The 18206-nt window shown below is 43.1% G+C and overlaps 2 protein-coding genes across 3 annotated transcripts; both read right to left on the reverse strand.

Annotated features, from left to right (window-relative positions):
* Positions 1 to 346: 346 nt before the first annotated feature.
* On the reverse strand, positions 347 to 14808 carry LOC311494814 (phosphatidylinositol 4,5-bisphosphate 3-kinase catalytic subunit gamma isoform). Of its 2 annotated transcripts, XM_084554046.1 has the most exons (12): positions 13466 to 14808; positions 13088 to 13339; positions 10643 to 11835; positions 9660 to 10287; positions 7910 to 7975; positions 6308 to 6533; positions 5627 to 5721; positions 5068 to 5302; positions 4541 to 4671; positions 3939 to 4050; positions 2165 to 2322; positions 347 to 1864 (listed from the first exon to the last, which is right to left on the reverse strand). In XM_084554046.1, exons 2-12 carry the CDS (start codon positions 13313 to 13315, stop codon positions 1607 to 1609), a joined length of 3330 nt encoding a protein of 1109 aa, XP_084410172.1. In that variant the 5' UTR covers positions 13316 to 13339; positions 13466 to 14808; the 3' UTR covers positions 347 to 1606. The 2 variants fall into 2 exon arrangements, with proteins under 2 accessions (XP_084410172.1, XP_084410171.1); XM_084554045.1 differs by having other exon boundaries at positions 13088 to 14808.
* A 961-nt stretch (positions 14809 to 15769) lies between these two features.
* LOC311495044 (olfactory receptor 14A16) lies at positions 15770 to 16956 on the reverse strand (the record flags this gene model as incomplete). The annotated part of the gene is made up of 2 exons (XM_084554356.1): positions 15770 to 16740; positions 16882 to 16956. The coding sequence occupies 2 exons, from the start codon at positions 16954 to 16956 to the stop codon at positions 15808 to 15810; spliced, it is 1008 nt and encodes a 335-aa protein (XP_084410482.1). The 3' UTR covers positions 15770 to 15807.
* Positions 16957 to 18206: the final 1250 nt, after the last annotated feature.

An 18206-nucleotide genomic window follows, 5' to 3' on the forward strand; every position in this document is an offset into this window, starting at 1 on the left:
TTGTGACGGGGAATAAATGTACTTGTGTGGTGAAAGCCTCCCCCGTGATGTCCAATCAAATAGCCTTTGTGGTATCAAGCGTCCATGTGTCTGTAGCTGCTTTTCATTCATTCATTCATTCATTTTCTGCAATCACTTGTCCTCTGGAGGGTCGCGGAGGGGTGGGGGGGTAGGGGCAACCATTCACGCTCACACCTACAGCTAATTTAGAATCACCAGTGAACCTAACGCGCATGGGCAGCTGTTCATGCTGTTCGAAAAATTCGGCATAATTTAAGGACTATGCGAAAAAATGCATTTCTTTACAACACGGATAGAAAGAAAACTCAGAACAGACACAGACCAGAAACGGGGATGAGATCTTGACATATTTAATTACTGCCTGCCAGCATGACAAGGTGCATCACCGAATAATGACACTTGTCGTGTTGGATGTTGGTACAATGTGTTTACCACCAGTGAAATCCATGCATGGTGACACACACCGGTGCAGGACAGGAGTGTCACTTCAGGGACAAAATCAACTGCACATCCCGTGTATTAACATTGTATATATGTCAAATGGTTCTACATGTCGTGACGTAATTTTCCACCCACGTCAGGTCAGGGTTCACAGCTTCAGGTATCTATCGCATGAAAGGGAAGCGCTTGTAGGATGTGTTAGTAGATGTTTATGAAAACAACAATCAACCTCGGCCTCTCTTCCTCTGGTTGATGAAAAGAAGAGCTAGAAAAGAACGACAGACAATTTCACTCCTGAGGTCAAGGTCTCTGCAGAGACATGCACACATTTATAGTGGACAGCTACACCTTTAATTAAATGTAAACAGAACAGCCTGTGAAATAACAAGCCCACATGTCACTAGTAAGTACTATATGAACTTAACAATAGTATATCCTCCTGAGACCCTGTGTCCTCATATGAGGACACTAAGTTTTAGGTTTGTGGCAGCTTATTCTGCTTCATTTAAACCTCAGTGGATTCATTCTACAGCCCATCACGGGACAAAACCTCATCAAATTCCAGGGTTGAAACTTGTTTATTTATGCTCATTAACTTTTCTAGTTTGATATGACACACAAATTCTGTCAATAGTAACGAGCTACCACGTCGCTAATTAGCAAGTACTCGTTTGAGGACGTTGGGACTTCATTGTTTGCAATTCTGTTTTTGCTCAGCCATGTTCAGGTATTAAAACAAACAGTTTTATATTTTGTTACACATTGGTGACTTTATTTTAATATACAGTGAAATAAACCCCGTGTCCACATATGAGGACATCATTTTTTTTCAAAAACGACTTCCTCTTGAAAAATTATGCTAAGATTTTATAATTATTTGGTCCTACTAATCCCAAATACCTTGGAGAAATGAAATATGCATACCAAACAAAAGCTCAGGTCTTAGGAGGATATACTGCACAAAAACATATCGTTAGCCTCATAGCATAATTGCCATTTTTTGGCCACTGTTACAATATCAATAAAAAATACCAATGTACTTTCTAAAAATTGTGTTTTTTCTTGTTTTCTGAAAACGTTAAAATACGACTTTTACAGCAATTATGCTACGAAGCTAACGATATGCGTTTCACCACACATCGGTCTACTTGATGCCCGCCACCATGTGGATCCACCAGTTGGCCTGCACGGTCCAGCCCAGCTGCTCACACAGGAGGATTTGCTGCAGGAAGTGCTCCTTGGCCTCCGCCTCTGACTGCTCCTCCTGCAGCGCCTCCCGCAGGTAGCGCATGTCCTCCGCGGCGCTCAGCTCCGGGATGCCCGTGAGCAGCATGAGGGAGAACAGGGTGACCAGGAGACGGGAGTGGGAGCGCAGGGAGAGGTAGGCTTGGGTGCAGGTGTCCTGAACGAAGGCAGAACCAAGGCAAAAACTGAATTTTAGAAAATTGTGGATTCACTGATTCATTGACTTACGCAAATGGAATTATTCAACCATCCTAATCATCCAAGTTGTATAAGTTATGAATATTTCAAATAGATAATGTACTAATTTCTTGAGGAAATGCAAAAGAAAAATGATGTCATCAGTTTAAATGTGGCTTGGAGTTCTCTGCAAAGAATGAAGCTCAAGATTTCATAATTTGATGACTTTATGCATGCACATCTCTAAAATCTTATTTCACACAATGTGACGTCTTCTTACCCTGAACCTCTGAAAGTAGAGGCTGTTGCGACCTCTGACCCTGCCCATGACGTACAGGAAGTCAGGCGTGAGGACGAACGGCACTCGCTCTCTGCTCACGCCCAGAAAGTGCTTCCGGTTTCCCAGGATGTGACCGAAGTCGATGTGAAACAAGTTCCCTGCGAGGCCCAGGAAACACAGGAGCAGGGGGTTTGTCAGGGTGGCTGCATTTAGTTCAAACTGCTCAACAACCAACGTGACATATTATTGTGTTTTAACACTTTAGGCTGCATATTTCAAACTGTCACATACAGCAGAATTTCATCTCAAAGGGCCAGACCACTAACACAATAGCACAATAACATATAAATAACAACAACTTCACATTTTCCCTTTGTTTTAGTGCAAAGAAGAAGACGTACATTATGAAAATGTTTTAAGGAACTATTCTTTTACAAAATATTTTATAAACATGAAAAATTATGAAATTATGAAAAATAAGTGCAATTTCTGCACATTGCTGCCCTCTGCTGTTTAGTACTGGGTCTCCCTGTTGTGTTATGTCTGCAACTCTTAGTGGACAAATAAGGAATAGGTGCCAAATTAATTGTAAAACTGCAGTTAATGTCTTCTGTGTCATTTTTGCACTTTTAAATTTGTCCCATGTGCCAGATAGGACCCTCTGCCGGGGCAGTTTTGGCCCCTGGGCCGTATGTTTGACACCCCTGCTTTAGGCTTTAGTGATAAACCAAAATATGGACTCTGACCTCAAAATAGTGCAAATATTAGCTTTTGTATTAATTTAATTTAGCTCTGTGCAGCCCCACATATGAAATATTAGTCAGAAAAATCACACAAATTTTAACTGAAATGTAAGTGCTTCTTGAACTTGTCAACTAAAGAAAATGATTTTTATTTTGTATAATATTTGAAATTTGAATTTGATAATCTTCCCAATGAAGGACCATTTTATGACCTTAATTTTTTGTCTTTAGGGTTAAGAAAGAAAAATAACCGTCCTTGTTCCACGCAAAGACGGACTGAAAAACCTATCGGCTACTTTTGTCTCTAAATCTAATTTAATTGGTAAATACAGATAACACAGGTTACGATAGTCTTTTTATTCATGATAAAACACTAAATGAACGTCTGCATTGCAACGCAAGGTTGCACAGAAAAAGCACACGTACAAATGTATAAATTCTACTACTATGAAAGAAGTTAACGCATATTTTAATTTGAGATTTTAGTCTTTCAGATAATACATTTAGTTAAATTAGAAAAATATGCAAAAGAATAAATAAATAAATTATATGATTAAATAAATGCCAACATGTTTGATGAATACATATTCACCATGATTTCACTCTGACTCAATGAATAACGTATGAAATAATTATAGTTTGCTTGAATAAAATAAATGTTCATATTGAAATGATATTCTTATCGTAACCTTTCCCTGCAAAAAGAAAAAAAAAACATCAATCCATTTTGGAAATGGCTGCCAAAAGCATGCTATGGACTGAAGAGCATGGATAAATCCACCAGGGGGCAGATGACCAGTCTCCAGTCCACATGCAACAGGTTTTTTTAGGTGAGCATTGATTACATGAGTGGTGCGCAGGTCTCAGAAACTAATGCATGAGATTCATTTAGCTTTATAGGGTGAGGCTAATAATGCTACCTGGTATAGTTTGCTGTTTACTGTAGATACAATTTACATAAATCTTCAATACATAAATAAAAGTTGTAATGTTTACAGTTGCACAAATGCAGATTTATTTGTACTGGGTACCTTTGTCTGTGATCATGATGTTGTCGTTGTGTCGATCTCCTATGCCCAATACGTAAGTGGCCACGCAGTAGCCGGCGCAGGATTTGACAAACCTCTCCACGGTCTGGTAGTGCTGCAGAGGAGGAAGAAGCATTTACTTGGGTAAAAAATCGACCGAGCCACAAAAAATAAATAAATCATGCATTTTAATATATGTAAAGGTTAAATATAGTGTATTAATAACAAATCAATTATTAGCATATGAATGCATAAATGCTCTCATGGGTCAGAGGCCTGGTCGATGAGACTAGAGCGAGTTGATCTTTCTACACAACTCTGCAGCATCATCTGCACCATTACCATGTAATTTATAAGCAGGCAAAAATTAAAATATGTTAAAACCAGATCTTTAGAACCAAGATGCAGTAAGAAAATAGTTTCCCTGAGCACTGCCAAAAATACAAATCTGCGTCTGAATTATTCCCCCCCTGCTGACCTGAGGGCAGCTGCACAGATCTATAGGACCCAGCATATCAATTAGCCAGTAGGAAGAAGCTCTTCTCATTTGCAGTCATATCTTTCGGCTTATTATCATCAAAGAGAAAAAGGTCCATGATGCTCACAATTTCCTGGAGTGGACACTTGGACTTGAGCCACTCAAACAGAGCGTCATTTCTGAAGGTCCCAGTTGTTCCTCCGTGGCTCCTCTGGACGGCAGCGATGGTGGCAGCGTCCCTCACGATCTCGATCATACCTGTAGAGGAGAAACGTCATCAAAAATACTATTAGACGTGACGCCCTCTGTTCACTTTTAACAGCGCTTTACCTGGCAATCACCTGCCACAGCTGTTTGATGTGACAAAAGGAGAATCACATCACAAAAAAATACCATCAGGTTCAGTTGGATACTCACTTTTTTTGACAAAAAGCCTGCATTGCAAGTGGAAATGACAGGTATGGGTATTTATCCAGCAGTTTAAAACTTGAATACTATCAAGTTGAATTATGGAAAAAGTAGGCTGCAGGATTTGACTTATTAAATGGACAAAATTTGTGCCCATGTCTCTTAATCTCTCAGGATGGTTTGAGTATTATAAAGTTATCATGCATTGAAACTTTTGATCACAGGTCGATCGTCTGATGTCTATACCTATGTTGTGTCCTGTGGCGATGCAGCCGTAAGGGATCAGGTTTAGGTCCAGCGATTTCTCCTGCCAGATAGAGTCCATTATCACCAGCGTCTGAAGGACCAGCATGTCCTGTCTGAGGTCGTCGCCCTGTTTGAAGATTATTCCGACAGGTGTAGCCGGGGTGGGCGACGGCATGGGAGCAAACTCCAGCCACAGCGGCTTCTTCTTGGAGGCCATCACCTTGCATTTGTCCAGCTGTGTGGGATAGATACACAGAGTTTTTTAAGCAGTGTTTGAGTATTTAAGGGTTGAACTGATTGGTTGTTAGCGGAGAGTTTGTTTTTTTTTCAGTTGAAACACGGCCGCAATAAAATCAAGATAGAGTACCATGACAACAATAAACCTCCTATGAAGGCCCTACAGTTAATTGTATTGTTTCTATTGTTTCTAGTCATTGTCGCATATGTTAAAAAAATGGGTACTATATGTAAAACCATACACAAAAGACTAACCATGCAAATCATGTCTAAAACATACCTTTTTTATTTAGCACAAACAGGTCAGTATGTGAAGGCTTACCAGGACGCTTCCAACCTTGATGCGGGGGTCAAAGGGCAGCAAGAACTCGTTTGGCAGATTACTGTTTCTAAGGAGCTCTTGGAGCCTGAGGGGGGCTACAGTGAGAGCAACAAAGACACAGTTAGTCCAGTGAATGAAGTTAAAAATAACACAGTTAGCACAACAAATGACTGGGATTCTGACAACTCATGCAAATGCAAAAAAAGAAGCACTCCTTCACTACGACAAAGCGGTTTAAAAAGCTTCGGCAGGTACACCTCTTCTTATTCAACGGTTGCCGAGCACCAGGTGTTCAGCAGCACTTCATCTACATAGAGGACCTGCACGGCGCAACTCATTACAGATTGAATTTCCTTTGTGTATATTAAAGGGATTTCTGCACCAGGTGTTCACAAGGATGACGACCACACACAGCCGGAAGAGTGACCACACACACGCATACAAATATTACCAAGGTCAAACTACTTCTTGACCTCAACTCACAGTAGGGGAGCGGATATCAGTGTGACGTTTCAACCATTAAACTGAAATCACGAGTCATTCACTCAAATTCACTCATTGTGAGTCAGGGTGCAAAACAATAAAACTCAAACAGATAAAAAAAAATATATGCGTATATATATATATATTCTGTTAATGTGTATGGCTAAAGATGGCTCTGATAACTGGAGTGTCACCCACCCGTAGAGGGGAGGTCGGTCTTGTCGGGGTAGAGCCTCTTGATGATCTCAGTGACCTCCTGCAGGACCTCCACGGCCTGGACCTGCTGGGCGAAGCTGTCCAGCATGGCCTGACCGCAGCCCAGCAAGTAGGCCTCCAGGATCACCGCCATGCGCTGGCGGAAGTACGGGCACCCCGCCACCTCGCTGCGGACGTACCAGAAGAAGAAGTGGCCGATTCTCTTGCTCTGCGGTGAAACGTGCCAATGAGTCAGTAAAGATACAGACAGCACTGCGAACTGCTGGAAAGCTGAGAGGCTTCTGTAACTCTGTCTTGCGGAGTCATAACATGTTGGCCACCTTCCTAATATTGTGTAGGTCTCCCTTGTGGTGACTCATCAGCGAATGGACATGGGCCTTCTGAGGGTGTCCTGTGGTGTCTGGCAACACAATGCTGTTAGTGGGGGGCCTTTTGGGTCCTATGGTTTGAGGGGAGAGGCCTTGATCAGTTTGGGATCTAGCGAATTTGGAGGCCAGGCCAACATCTTGTGCTGTTCCTAAAGCGTTTTTGTGTGTGTGCCTGTGTCAGGCTGCATCCTGCTGGGGATGGCTGCAGCCATCAAGGAGTATCATTGCCTGGTCTGGTCTAGGTGGGTGCTACATGTCTAAGTAACATCCACACCAATGAATGCCAGGTCCAGAAGTTTCGTAGCAGAGCACTGAATTGTCACAAGATGGTCAAAGTTACTTCTCCTGTCATAATGTTGTGGCTGATCAGTGTAAGAACATCCCTTGGAAATTGGCATATTTCAACACACTACATATGAGTCTCTTTACTCTTATCTACAGAATAATGATGAGATTAAAGATGAAAGAAAAAGTCTATTCCATCCATTTCTGCTTTTGGAGTCGAGTTTGTTGATGTGTTTGGGATCATTATTGTCTTGAAAGATCTACTACTTCATCAGCTTCAGCTTTCAAACAGATGGCCCTCACATTATCTTCAAGGAATCTGCTTCATGAAATGTACACCCATGCACCAGTTGTAAACTAGCAACCTGTTAAGAGATCTTTTTGAATCCCTTTGCCAGGCACATCCACGAAGCGTCCCCATTTTTTTTTTCTGAAGGTCTTAAAGAGATCCAGCAGTAAATAGTGAAGCAAACAGCGGACTAGACGTCAGAGATTTAATTAAGACAATTTGCGTTTGTTTAAATTGGCAATATTAACAAAAGTCAGTGTCATTTGTTGGAGTATGTCACTTTTATTAATTGTCATTGAGTGTTTGCTTGTTCAGATGCGTGAACAATGTGAACAATTTACATGGGACATGGCAGACTGTAAAACAGGATCCGGTGTTGATCTATTTTAAATGAGGAACTGTTTGGGGGCACATTTAATAACGGTTTCCCTAAGGTGTGTCAGCTCGTAATAAAACTAATTGTGGTACTCTGTAAAGTGTATTAAAGGCTTTGTTTTGACAGTTGCAAACTCCCAAGTCCCAAATGTAACTACAGAGCAGAAGGCAGTAGTATAAAGTGCCGGATAACGGTAATAATATTGTTTTAATATGTCATTAAAAGCCTACAGCATGATAGGAATACTAAGAATCTGCACAACTCACCCGCAGGGCTCTTTGGATGAGGTACCGAGCGAGGAAACTGTCATGGTAAGGTTCCACTTTAAGGGTCTGTAAGAAGAGACAGATCACACTCTTACATCCAAGGGATGGAGACTTCAATACGCATTGATCTTTAAATATTCGGTATCCGCCGATCTGACTTCCGATCCAATCTTAAAAGAAGAGTAAAGTTTCCCAGAGGCAGCGTCAAGGAGAAAAATATTCTAGAGACAGGGTTACAGAGTTTATGGTGTTGGGTGACCAGAACATTTCTAGCCAACCACCATTAAAACCAAAGAGGAAGAAGTAGTTTGATGCATGGGACGTGGGTTTGGTTTATAGCACTCCTAAAATAAATAACCACAAAACATCAGAGTCGGCTGAAGCCTGATATTGATCTAATCATTTTATGCCTGGATACCCTGATACCAATCGGGACAGTTGATATATAACATGATTGCTACGCTTTAAATCTGAATGGATTCAGGAGGATTCAGCAAAGTACATCAGAGGGTTGACCTAAAATAAGTTCTTACCAACGAGGACGAAAGAAAGAAAGAGGATGTGTGAGAATATAAAGCATGATGCTGCAAATGTGACTAAGAAGGATGTAGTAATATGAATTGGTCATCTCAGGCTTTTTGGGGTCTGTGAGGATTTGAGGCCTTAAAGCAACTTCCTGCTTTACCCTTTTACAGGCCTTTACAGTGGGTCTGAGGGGGAAACCAGAAACTCAGACATCAGGACTGTGAGTCCGCTACTGAACATCGTCTTCACCCATGACTGTGTGGCCTCCCAGACTGACACCATCATCATGTAATGAAAAGAAGTGGCAGGTCTGGAGGCCTGGTGTCAGGAAAATAGTCTCGCCTTTGACACAGAAAAGACCAACGACACCTCAAAGTATACGTCTGCGAGACAGAGGTGGAGAGGGTGAAGACCTTCAAACTCGACGAAGATCTCACTTCCCTCTGCTGATGGTCTCGCAACCCTCAGTAGCCCGTGAAGAAATCTCAGTAAAGACTTCTTGAGAAGGCTGAGGAAATGTGATATGTCAACCAAAATCCTCAGCTCCATTAGGACACTTAAGAACACCATCACCACCTCAATCACAGCATGGCTTGGGAACAGGACAGGAAGACTCTCCAAAGTGTTTTTAAAAATGCCACAGTTAATTTGTGGAGGAGCCTTCCCATCAGCTACAAGACATTTGCACAACCAGAGTTATCAGGAGAGCCCACAACTTCACACTTCTGCTGTCGGGGAGACGCTACAGGCGAGTGAAATCAAGGACAAGACTCTAGCCTCAGGCCGTCAGACTCCTGATCAGAAGTGACTGTATCTGTAGCACAAGGCACTGAGCACTTTGTGCCTAAACACACCTGAACTCAGCTTCTCAGCTTTTAGGGCAAATTGCAAAGTAAACATTTCATTGTATGGTCTAAACTGCTGTTTTTTTACTGCATATGTGACAATAAACCTCTTGAATCTACTGGAAATCCAGCATTTCTTTCTTTTTGACCTACAGACCACTACCAATGTTTTTTTGGTGACTAGAAATGGACATAGAAGGCAGAAGGTGTGGGGTTTTCAAACTGGGTTGGTAACTGGATCAAATTAGGTCGCCTTCTAACAGAAAAAGTGCTTATTTTGGGGACTGCACATAAACTTGACTTTTTCACACTTCCTCCACATATCGATTCTGTGTTTGTTTCACTCACTTTTGCCTTGTTACTTAAATACAAACACATACCTGCACCAGCTGCAGCAAATACTTGAGCACATCGTCATTGGACAGGCTCTCCAGTCTCTGGACAGCCAGCCTCCTGACCGTCTCATCAGCAAAATCCATACTTAACAGCTCCAGGGCCAGCGTCACATCCAGTTCCCCGAGATCCCAGTTTGACAGCAGCCAGTGGACGTCCTCGACCACTCTGCGGTTCATCCAATCAATGTGACGCAGATAGTGGGGCAGGTTGGAGGCGTATTGAATGCTCTCCTCCCGGAACCTCTTGAGGCAAGCCCTGTTGGTGTGGGTGATAGGAGATGGAGATCTGAGAGGTACGCCGTCACTCAATGGGCACTCCAGCGATGTGGCATTCAGAGAGGAAGAATCTCTGCCGTATAAGGTGGGCAGGGGTGAGGAGGAAGGTGAAGGAGGGGCTGAAGCAGATTTGGTTGGCAAAAGGCTGGGGCTTAAGGTATTTGGGAGAACTACGGGGAAGCTGTAGCGGTCTAGAAAGATGCTGATAGCCATGGAGTCGGCTACATCTGGGTTAGTTGCAGAGGACAGCTTGTCCGCCTGGTAGGTGACGGCCTCGTCCTCCAGGTCAGGGTAGGGCCACATGTGCAGAGTGCAAGGGCCCTGGCTGAGTAGGGACCTGCAAGAAAAACAAATTACAAGTTACTATGATTATTTTACAGGGTGGTTTTGTAGTGTTCTAGATTATGTAGTTTTACGTATGCATTGACATGATATATTTTCAGTTTTTAATATAGTCTTTATTTTATTTTGTTTATCGTCTTATGCATATGTACACTTGTGTATGTTATGTGCATGTGCATGTTTATAGATCTTATTTTTATCGCTGGTCTTTGCTGAGTCTTGACCTTTCTGCGATTTATTTTCCTCCTCCATGCACCTTGATAGTAGGTGTTTCTAAAACATAACTTCAGCAAGGAATTCCACCTTCTAGCAAGCTACTCTCTAGGCTACAGGGTGATATTTCAACTCACCTGTGATCAATGAGGAGAAGATTGACAAAGTAGAGCACCTTTGCTTTCACTTTCTGCAAGTCTGGTGTTTTATTGGGTGAAGACGATGCTGACTTTGGGTCTTTGGTTACTGGGGACGTGTCAATGGTACAAGCATTAAGAGTGAGACCCAGCTTGGCGCCCCGTGGCAGATCGTTGAGGAAAACGTCAAAGTCCAACCACTCATTCCACAGCACTTCATCTGCAAAGGTCTTGGGAGTGGACGACACTGAAGAGAGAACCTTGTTACCGTAAAGTATGGATGCTTCAACATAAACAGATTGAGGACATTTGCTAGGAAGATCAGGGATATCAAAGCCAAGCAATTTGACTCTGAGCTTTCTTTTGCAGTCCCACAAGGATATCATGAAGATGTCATCCAGATCTTTCCCTTCGAGGACAAGATCCTCGTGAGAACTGAACTGGCCGCTGAAACCATCAACCAGAGGCCAGTCCACAAACTCAACAGTCTCAGGGGGAAGCAGCGACACAGGGATCACAGAGAGGTGGAGGTCTTGATTGCTTCTCAAGCACTGGCGAACCCAGATGAAATCCATCAGGGCGTGGTCTCCAGATAAAAACTCCTCCCTTCCTGAGATTTTCAACACCAGACTATCGGAGGGGTCGCATTCAATCCCCTGGTCTGCCATCACTCTTCTGAAAACTTTTAAAAGAACATCTGGTGTTGCGCTAAAATCAACCTGTATGCTGAAGCTGATCTTGTTCATGTAATGGAATGTCACAGGAAGCTTTCTCTTCAGCCAGTCCTGCAGGTCGTTTGGTACGGGGGCAGATGTTATCCAAGGCTCTGTGGCGTACAACTTGTCATCCCGATTCCTCAGCTCTTGCCTTCTTGGAGATGCTAGCTTCCTGCGGGTGAATGTGAGTTCGCCGAGTCGGTCAGATGCGTCTTTCTCCAGGTCGTGTCCAATCAGGTATGTCAGACACTGCTGTTGTTTCTTTTTCTCCTCTGAATCCACTGCCACCGGCGGTTTTACCACCAGGTGTGCCGACAGACACTGAAAGTCGTCAAATGACCACGGAACGTCTAGCGTCCTGATAACCTGACAGTCATCATAGGCCTCATACCAGTCGCCCCCTCTGGCATACAGCAGAATATACTTCTCTGGGTCCAGTATTGCAAATGGGTCTGGATGACAGTTTTGCTCCTGTAACTGAAGGCACAGAGTCAAAATATTTAAAAAAATGTTGATGGTTGTTGCTTGACTGAATGTTGAATCAAGAGCCTGCAGCCACGCTAGCAGCTAAAGTGTACATAGCAGATGTCAAGCTAGCACTTAGGCTAAATCCTGATGCCATCAAGCTAACATTCTTGCAATAATTAAGCTAACATGCTGATGTTTAGCGGGTTTAATGGTTTCCGTGCTTGATTGCTATTAGCTTAAATGCTTAAATGTTTGTTAGCATAAAATACAAGTAAGTGAATGGTGTTTAAGTCATTCCCAAGGATTATGCCTCAAACGAAGTTAAGAAGAATCCATTCAATATTTGTCATGGCATTTCACTAAAACCGTGTTAATCTAGCGGCGCTACAGGAAAAGTAAGGGGACACAAAAGACACCAAATTCATCTACCAGTTGTTGCAGCATTTAAGTCTGGGCTAAGGTGGTGGACTAATCAACAATGCAATCCCTAAACTCTCCCTGCTAGCCTTTCCAACCAGCAAATTCTGTTGTAAATTTTCAAATAGTACCGTATTTATCTAAAAAAAGCTTTGGTATACACTCAGTTGCAAGAAGCACCTATGTACTAAAAATGCAAGAGCTTGCAGAATAAGCTGAACGCTGAAACCAACTTGATCTAAAAACCTTAAATGTTCTTTCTCTGTGTTTATATAGCTGTGTGCAACTGGAGTTATAGAGTTTCTTGAAGACGTTTCATTCAAGTCTTCAGTTCTAAAGGTCTGGTGGAGGAGCTGGGCTTTACATATGAACATCTCTGGGTCAAAAACACACATGACTGGTTTCTGTTAATAACCAGATACTTACCGGTAGTTGGAGAAAACTGTTTTGATCTGTTTTTCTTCCGCAGTGAATAATCTAGTGACCCGTTATCAGCCAGATATCTCATCTCTGATAAGGTGTGTACAGGGTTGAAACTTCTCGGGGACAGATGTTAAGGCCGTGTTGTAAATTCATGGCTGATTATATCTCTCTGAGAAACAATCTACTTCCAGCTCCCCTTGTTTCAGCTTGTTATTGGGATATACTATATGAATGACTGAGAACCTTTGTGGACACTTGCAGAATAAGACAAACAAACCAAAACTATTTAAAATACATGTCAGTGAAGGTCATGGTGGGTTGTTTTTTGCCTGCCTTTTAGCTCATGCATTATTTAGTGCATAGCTGGTTCTTGCAACTCACTACTTTGGCTCATTTAACCATCCAGTCGGGTTTTGCATACCTGCATACAGATGCGTAGCCGTAGTTGGTGGACAGTACACTGTGCAGGGAGGATGACTGACACCGACTCACAATCCATGCTGACGCTGTCATCCTCATCGCCAGGCCCGGGCTTAAACTCACAGATAAACTTCAGGTTGTTCTCAGAGTAGATTTGAATCGACGTCCTCGACAGTCTGTCTGCAGCGTGTGGGCAGACCGGCTGATTCAGGAACACTTCAGGGTCCATTGGTACTTTTAAACAGAGCAGAATCTGAAGACAAAGAAGATGCTTTAAAACTTGGATCAGACAGTCAGTTAAACTCAGACACGATAGTTGACATATTGTTAATGTGCAGTGTGATAACAAAACAAATCATGACAGAAATGCTGATCTTACGGTGGTTGCTGCTGCTGCTGCTGCTGCTGCTGCTGAGGCTTGAGGTGGAGTCCATGTGAATCTGCACCTGTTCAACAATGTGAATTTCCCTTTTTTGTGACTTCCTCATTCTTTTGTGTGACACATCCAAAAGCAGTGCAGAGTCAAACACCAACAAAGCATTTACTGACATTGTAACTGAGGCTACTTCCCCGTTCCCTTTTTGGGTTTAGATAACGAATTACAATAAATTATCCGGCGTTTTCACAGCTAGCGCAGCAGCAGCACAACAGGTCATGGTGGAGAGCACTCGTCTGCTAGACAGTATGAACTTCTGCATTTCAATTCTAAATTAAACAGGTAGTGCAGCACTCGGCGCCTTACAGGAAAACACCAAACCAGTTTGGGCTGTTTGGCTTGGTATGCTGTGAAGCCACTGCTGAGCAGAATGTAGATGCACCTCGTATTCACAGTTAAAAGCATGTTATACCGGGCCTGTGCACAAAATATATAGATAAAAATTCATGATCACATCAGTAATTTACAATTGCCGATCAGTTTACAGTTACGTCAAACGGTTCTTCTCTGAACTTGTACCAAGTGTGCTGTCCTCCAGTGAGTGTTTCTTAACATTAGGAGCCTCTTTAGATGCTGGCAACTTTATCTCCTACCATACAGCAAATACAATACACAATTTGAAGTGAACATCTTTCCACTGAGATGGTTTATTCCACGTTCAGTCTCTCTCCGATGAGAAGCAAAACATGCTTCATTCGGTCCTATGGTCTTGTTTGGTCTTCATCAAGAGGAATGATCATCAGGTGATCTCTGGTTTTCGTGCAACACGTAAATGTTGCAAGAATTTTGCCAAAAACAACTGATTGCCTTTGATATCTCTAAAATAATTTGCTTTTTTTGTGTATCAGTGTTATCTCCTTCACTTACATGTTCACCTTACAGTATTTACTCCTCATATTCACAGAAAACTTCACCAGACTTCACTAAATGATAATTCTCTTACTTCTTAACCCGTAGGGTGAACTTCTGCATGAATTTTTTCAGTCACTTTTCACCCTTGCCACATTTTTTAATGCACAGGTCTTTTTATATCAATGTAAATTTGTTTAAATTAAAGAGGCTTTGTGCATTAATCATTTGTTGTCCTTTTATTTCAAATTAAATTATCTGAAACATAAAGCCTGATGAACAACAAGATGCAACTGTTCATAGACTTACAGTGACAACTAAAAGTATTTGCGCATTTCACAGTCTTTTACATTTCAGCACAAACATGACTCAGAACATCAGTTAATTAATCATTTGTTCATATCTGTGAGTTGCAGAAGTAGGTGAACCTTTGTTTTCAGTATCTGCTGTGACCTCCCTCTGCAGCAATAACACTAACCGGTAACTGCTGACCAGTCGTCTACAGCAGCTTGGAGGAATTTTATCCCATTCCTCAGAACAGAACCACTTCAGTTCTCGAACTAAATTGATTGCCACTGATGGGAACCTGAGTCTTTTTACACTGATTGGAAACACTTCTGATTTGCAAAACTCTAAATTGAAATTAACTAAATTCTAGAGATGCACATACTTTTGCAACTCACTGGATAAACAAATACAACATTTCTGTTTCATTTGTTTCACCTGGTTCTTACTTGCCTACTTTCGGGATTTGTGTGAACATCCACCGAGTTTTGAGTCACGTTTATGCAGAAATGTTTCTCTGTGCTTTTGAAAGAAAAAAAATAAAAGTACAAAACTTCAGTGCTATGAGGTTCTGGAGATGTATAAATGAGCCCTTGACAACAGGAAATGCAGCATGACTGAGCCACACAATCATAATGTCTGCAACTAACACTCATACTTTAAATTGTCTTTTTTTCTGATGCCACATAAAGCACATAAATCACACATTGTTGGTCCCAACTTTACATTCATCTTTTGCATATAATATAAATACAGTAGCTGCATGAATTGACAAAACTGCACCACAAAAAACAACATTGTCGTACTTATAAATACAAAAGACAGATACAGTGACAGTAGGGACATATGTCCCCAAAACAGGGTCCAAAACTGCATATAAAAGCAGCCTCTGGGCTTTTACCCGGAGGTTAAAAATATTGCAGCAGTGGGCTCCATGATTGTCAAAAAAAGGTCTTTGTAAACTGCTTCCTCTGCTCAGCTCACCTTACAGCTGCTCTTGCGTCCCTGTACAAAAAAAGTAAGAGGTATTACAGGAAAATTACTTCCATTCAAACTGTAGGTTTGAATGGAAGTTGTTGTGCACATTTCCTTTGCTCCTAGTTCATAATGTGAGGATTTCCAGCCTCCTTGCATCTCTGGAAAGCATCACCTTATCCTGCTTGGGCTCGATTTTGGTGCGCAATGTGTCCAACTCCTATTCTCTCCACTGCGCCCCGCCACTCTTTCCACCGCCGGAACAGACTGATCAACGTCTGCCTCATCTCCGCGTTCCTCAGCCCGTACACCAGAGGGTTGATGCACGGCGGCACTAGCAGCATGATAAGCAGGGCCATGTGAAGCACCGCGGCCGTGGCCGAGGGCGCCGGCTTCACTTTGCAGACTTCCTGAGATTGGGAGGACAGCTCCATCATGACCAGGGGACCCTCAACTTCCCACAGCGCGTCCGAGATGACTTTAAGCAGCAGCGGCAGCAGCTGCAGGAACAGCATGCCACAGTAAAACATCACAGTCTTGCGCGCCGTGACGTTGACTGCATTGAAGGGTATCACTGCGTTACGCGCGTCCTGGTACATCCTCAAGTAGGAGAAACCATAGACCAGCAGGCACAGCAGTAGAGTGAACGAGCCCGTGACTTTGCGAAAGATGGCAGAGGCTCTGGGGAACCCCATGTGCTGCTCCACCATGTCCGGCTCGCACAAAAGTCCCATGGTGGCATGCGCGACCTTTTCCTCACTCCCCGTGTGCAGCAGCACCATGTTGACGACACTGACGACCACGGAGTAGACCCAAATGAGGGCCAAGACCCGCCTGATGCGCATCTGAGTGAGAATGACTAAGTAGTGGATGGCGTGGCACACGTACAAATAGCGCTCCAGCGCCATGCAGGTGATGGTGACAAGACTAGAGAAAATGCTGGCCGTTCCCAAAAAGTACTGAACATAGCACCAGGCGCTGAAGGACATTGTCCGGCGCTGAGCCAGTGAGTGGATGACAGCCGGGCCAAAGGTGGCAGTCTGCATGAGGTCGCTCCAAATCAAGTTCTTAAGGAGGGTAAAGCGCGGCTGCCAGGACAGGTCCCCGGACTGCCCAAGACCGAACAGGGTGAGCGTGTTGATGAGAAATGAGAAGATAGTCAGCAAGATAAAAAGGCATAACAGAGCTGGAACTGCGTGCCTATATGGCAGTATAGATATGAAAAAGCAGCCGGCAGCGTCCAAACGAACCTCTGTTCGGTTCTCCTGGCTGAACCAGGTGAGGTTGTGCGCCTCCGTGGCCGGCATCAGAGGTCCTGTTGTCATTTTGATCCGAGTGTCCTCCTAACCATCCTCTTCTACGACTTGCGCGCCTCACTTCTCCGCACCCTCCTTGACCTGACAGCCCTCCCACGCAAACGGTAGCCCATAGTAGCCTTTACTGTGGCTGACTCTGGTGTGAGACGCGCTCCACGGTGCCGTCTGCAAGGCGCAACGATGCTCCTGGAGGGGATGACAGATGTGGAAGGTTGATTCTGGAGTGAGGAGCTGCGTATGAGGAGGAAGATGCTCTGTGCGTCTGAGAGGGAGAGACTGCAGCTGTTCCTTGGACGTTCCGTGCATGTATTTGATTTGAATTATCCTGCCACGTTTTTTAACAAATAATAATAATTTTAATTGTTCACAACACGAAAAAAAAATAAGCGGATACATTTACAAATCTAGAACTCATTTCACTGAGTTGTCTCTTTCAGTTAAACCTAATGTCACCGTGGGCGTCAGATTAACACAGTTTTTTCCCCATTGCATGCAAACAAACAAAAACAAACGAAAAAAATGGAACAATGCACACAATGCTGAAAACGTGAAGCTCATGCATCAACATGACTCCAAACTGAGAACCTCTTAACACAGTTTCCTCAAACACAGTTCCGAATCGGAGTTCTGCACACCTCTGAACACAGTTTTACTAAATTTGGGGTTACAATCTCTTTGTATCTGTGCACTGGTTTTCTTTGTAGTGTTTAACTTAGTTTTCGTAAAGAAGTTAAGTTATTCTCCTTAAGTTTTGAGAAAACTGAGCAACAGTTTCTGGACCCATGAAGTGTAATTCATTCCTTGCATGCGTAATAACGCACATTGTCATTACGCATGCATATCCAAAAAGCGTTTTTGGATAAAAGGGCAACTGGACTTGTAGAATCCTGTTGCCTACAAGTCCAGTTGCGTTTTTTTAAAACCATGACCTGGACTGAGCACCTTCACAGACATATTACGCATGCATGCAAACTGACTGACTAACTGGGCCCCAATTCCACCCGCAGTCATCTAAACACCTCAAACGTCGCTTAAACGTGAGTTTAATAGCACTTGATTTTCTTTCTGCATCAGAGGACAATGCAATTTTTCCGCCTCCTGCTTGAGAAGGACTATGGAACCAGAGTTTGGCTGAAAGAGGCAGGCTGCCCCCCGGTGCCAAAGACGTGAACTGCTGTGCACAAGTCGGCAGGATCACCGAAATCAACCGGACTTTTACTGTGGACTGAAAGTGAACGCCTCATTTCCATTTCTGCACA

Source organism: Chelon labrosus (assembly GCF_963514085.1).
Source record: "Chelon labrosus genome assembly, chromosome: 10".
Taxonomy (NCBI): Eukaryota; Metazoa; Chordata; class Actinopteri; order Mugiliformes; family Mugilidae; genus Chelon; species Chelon labrosus.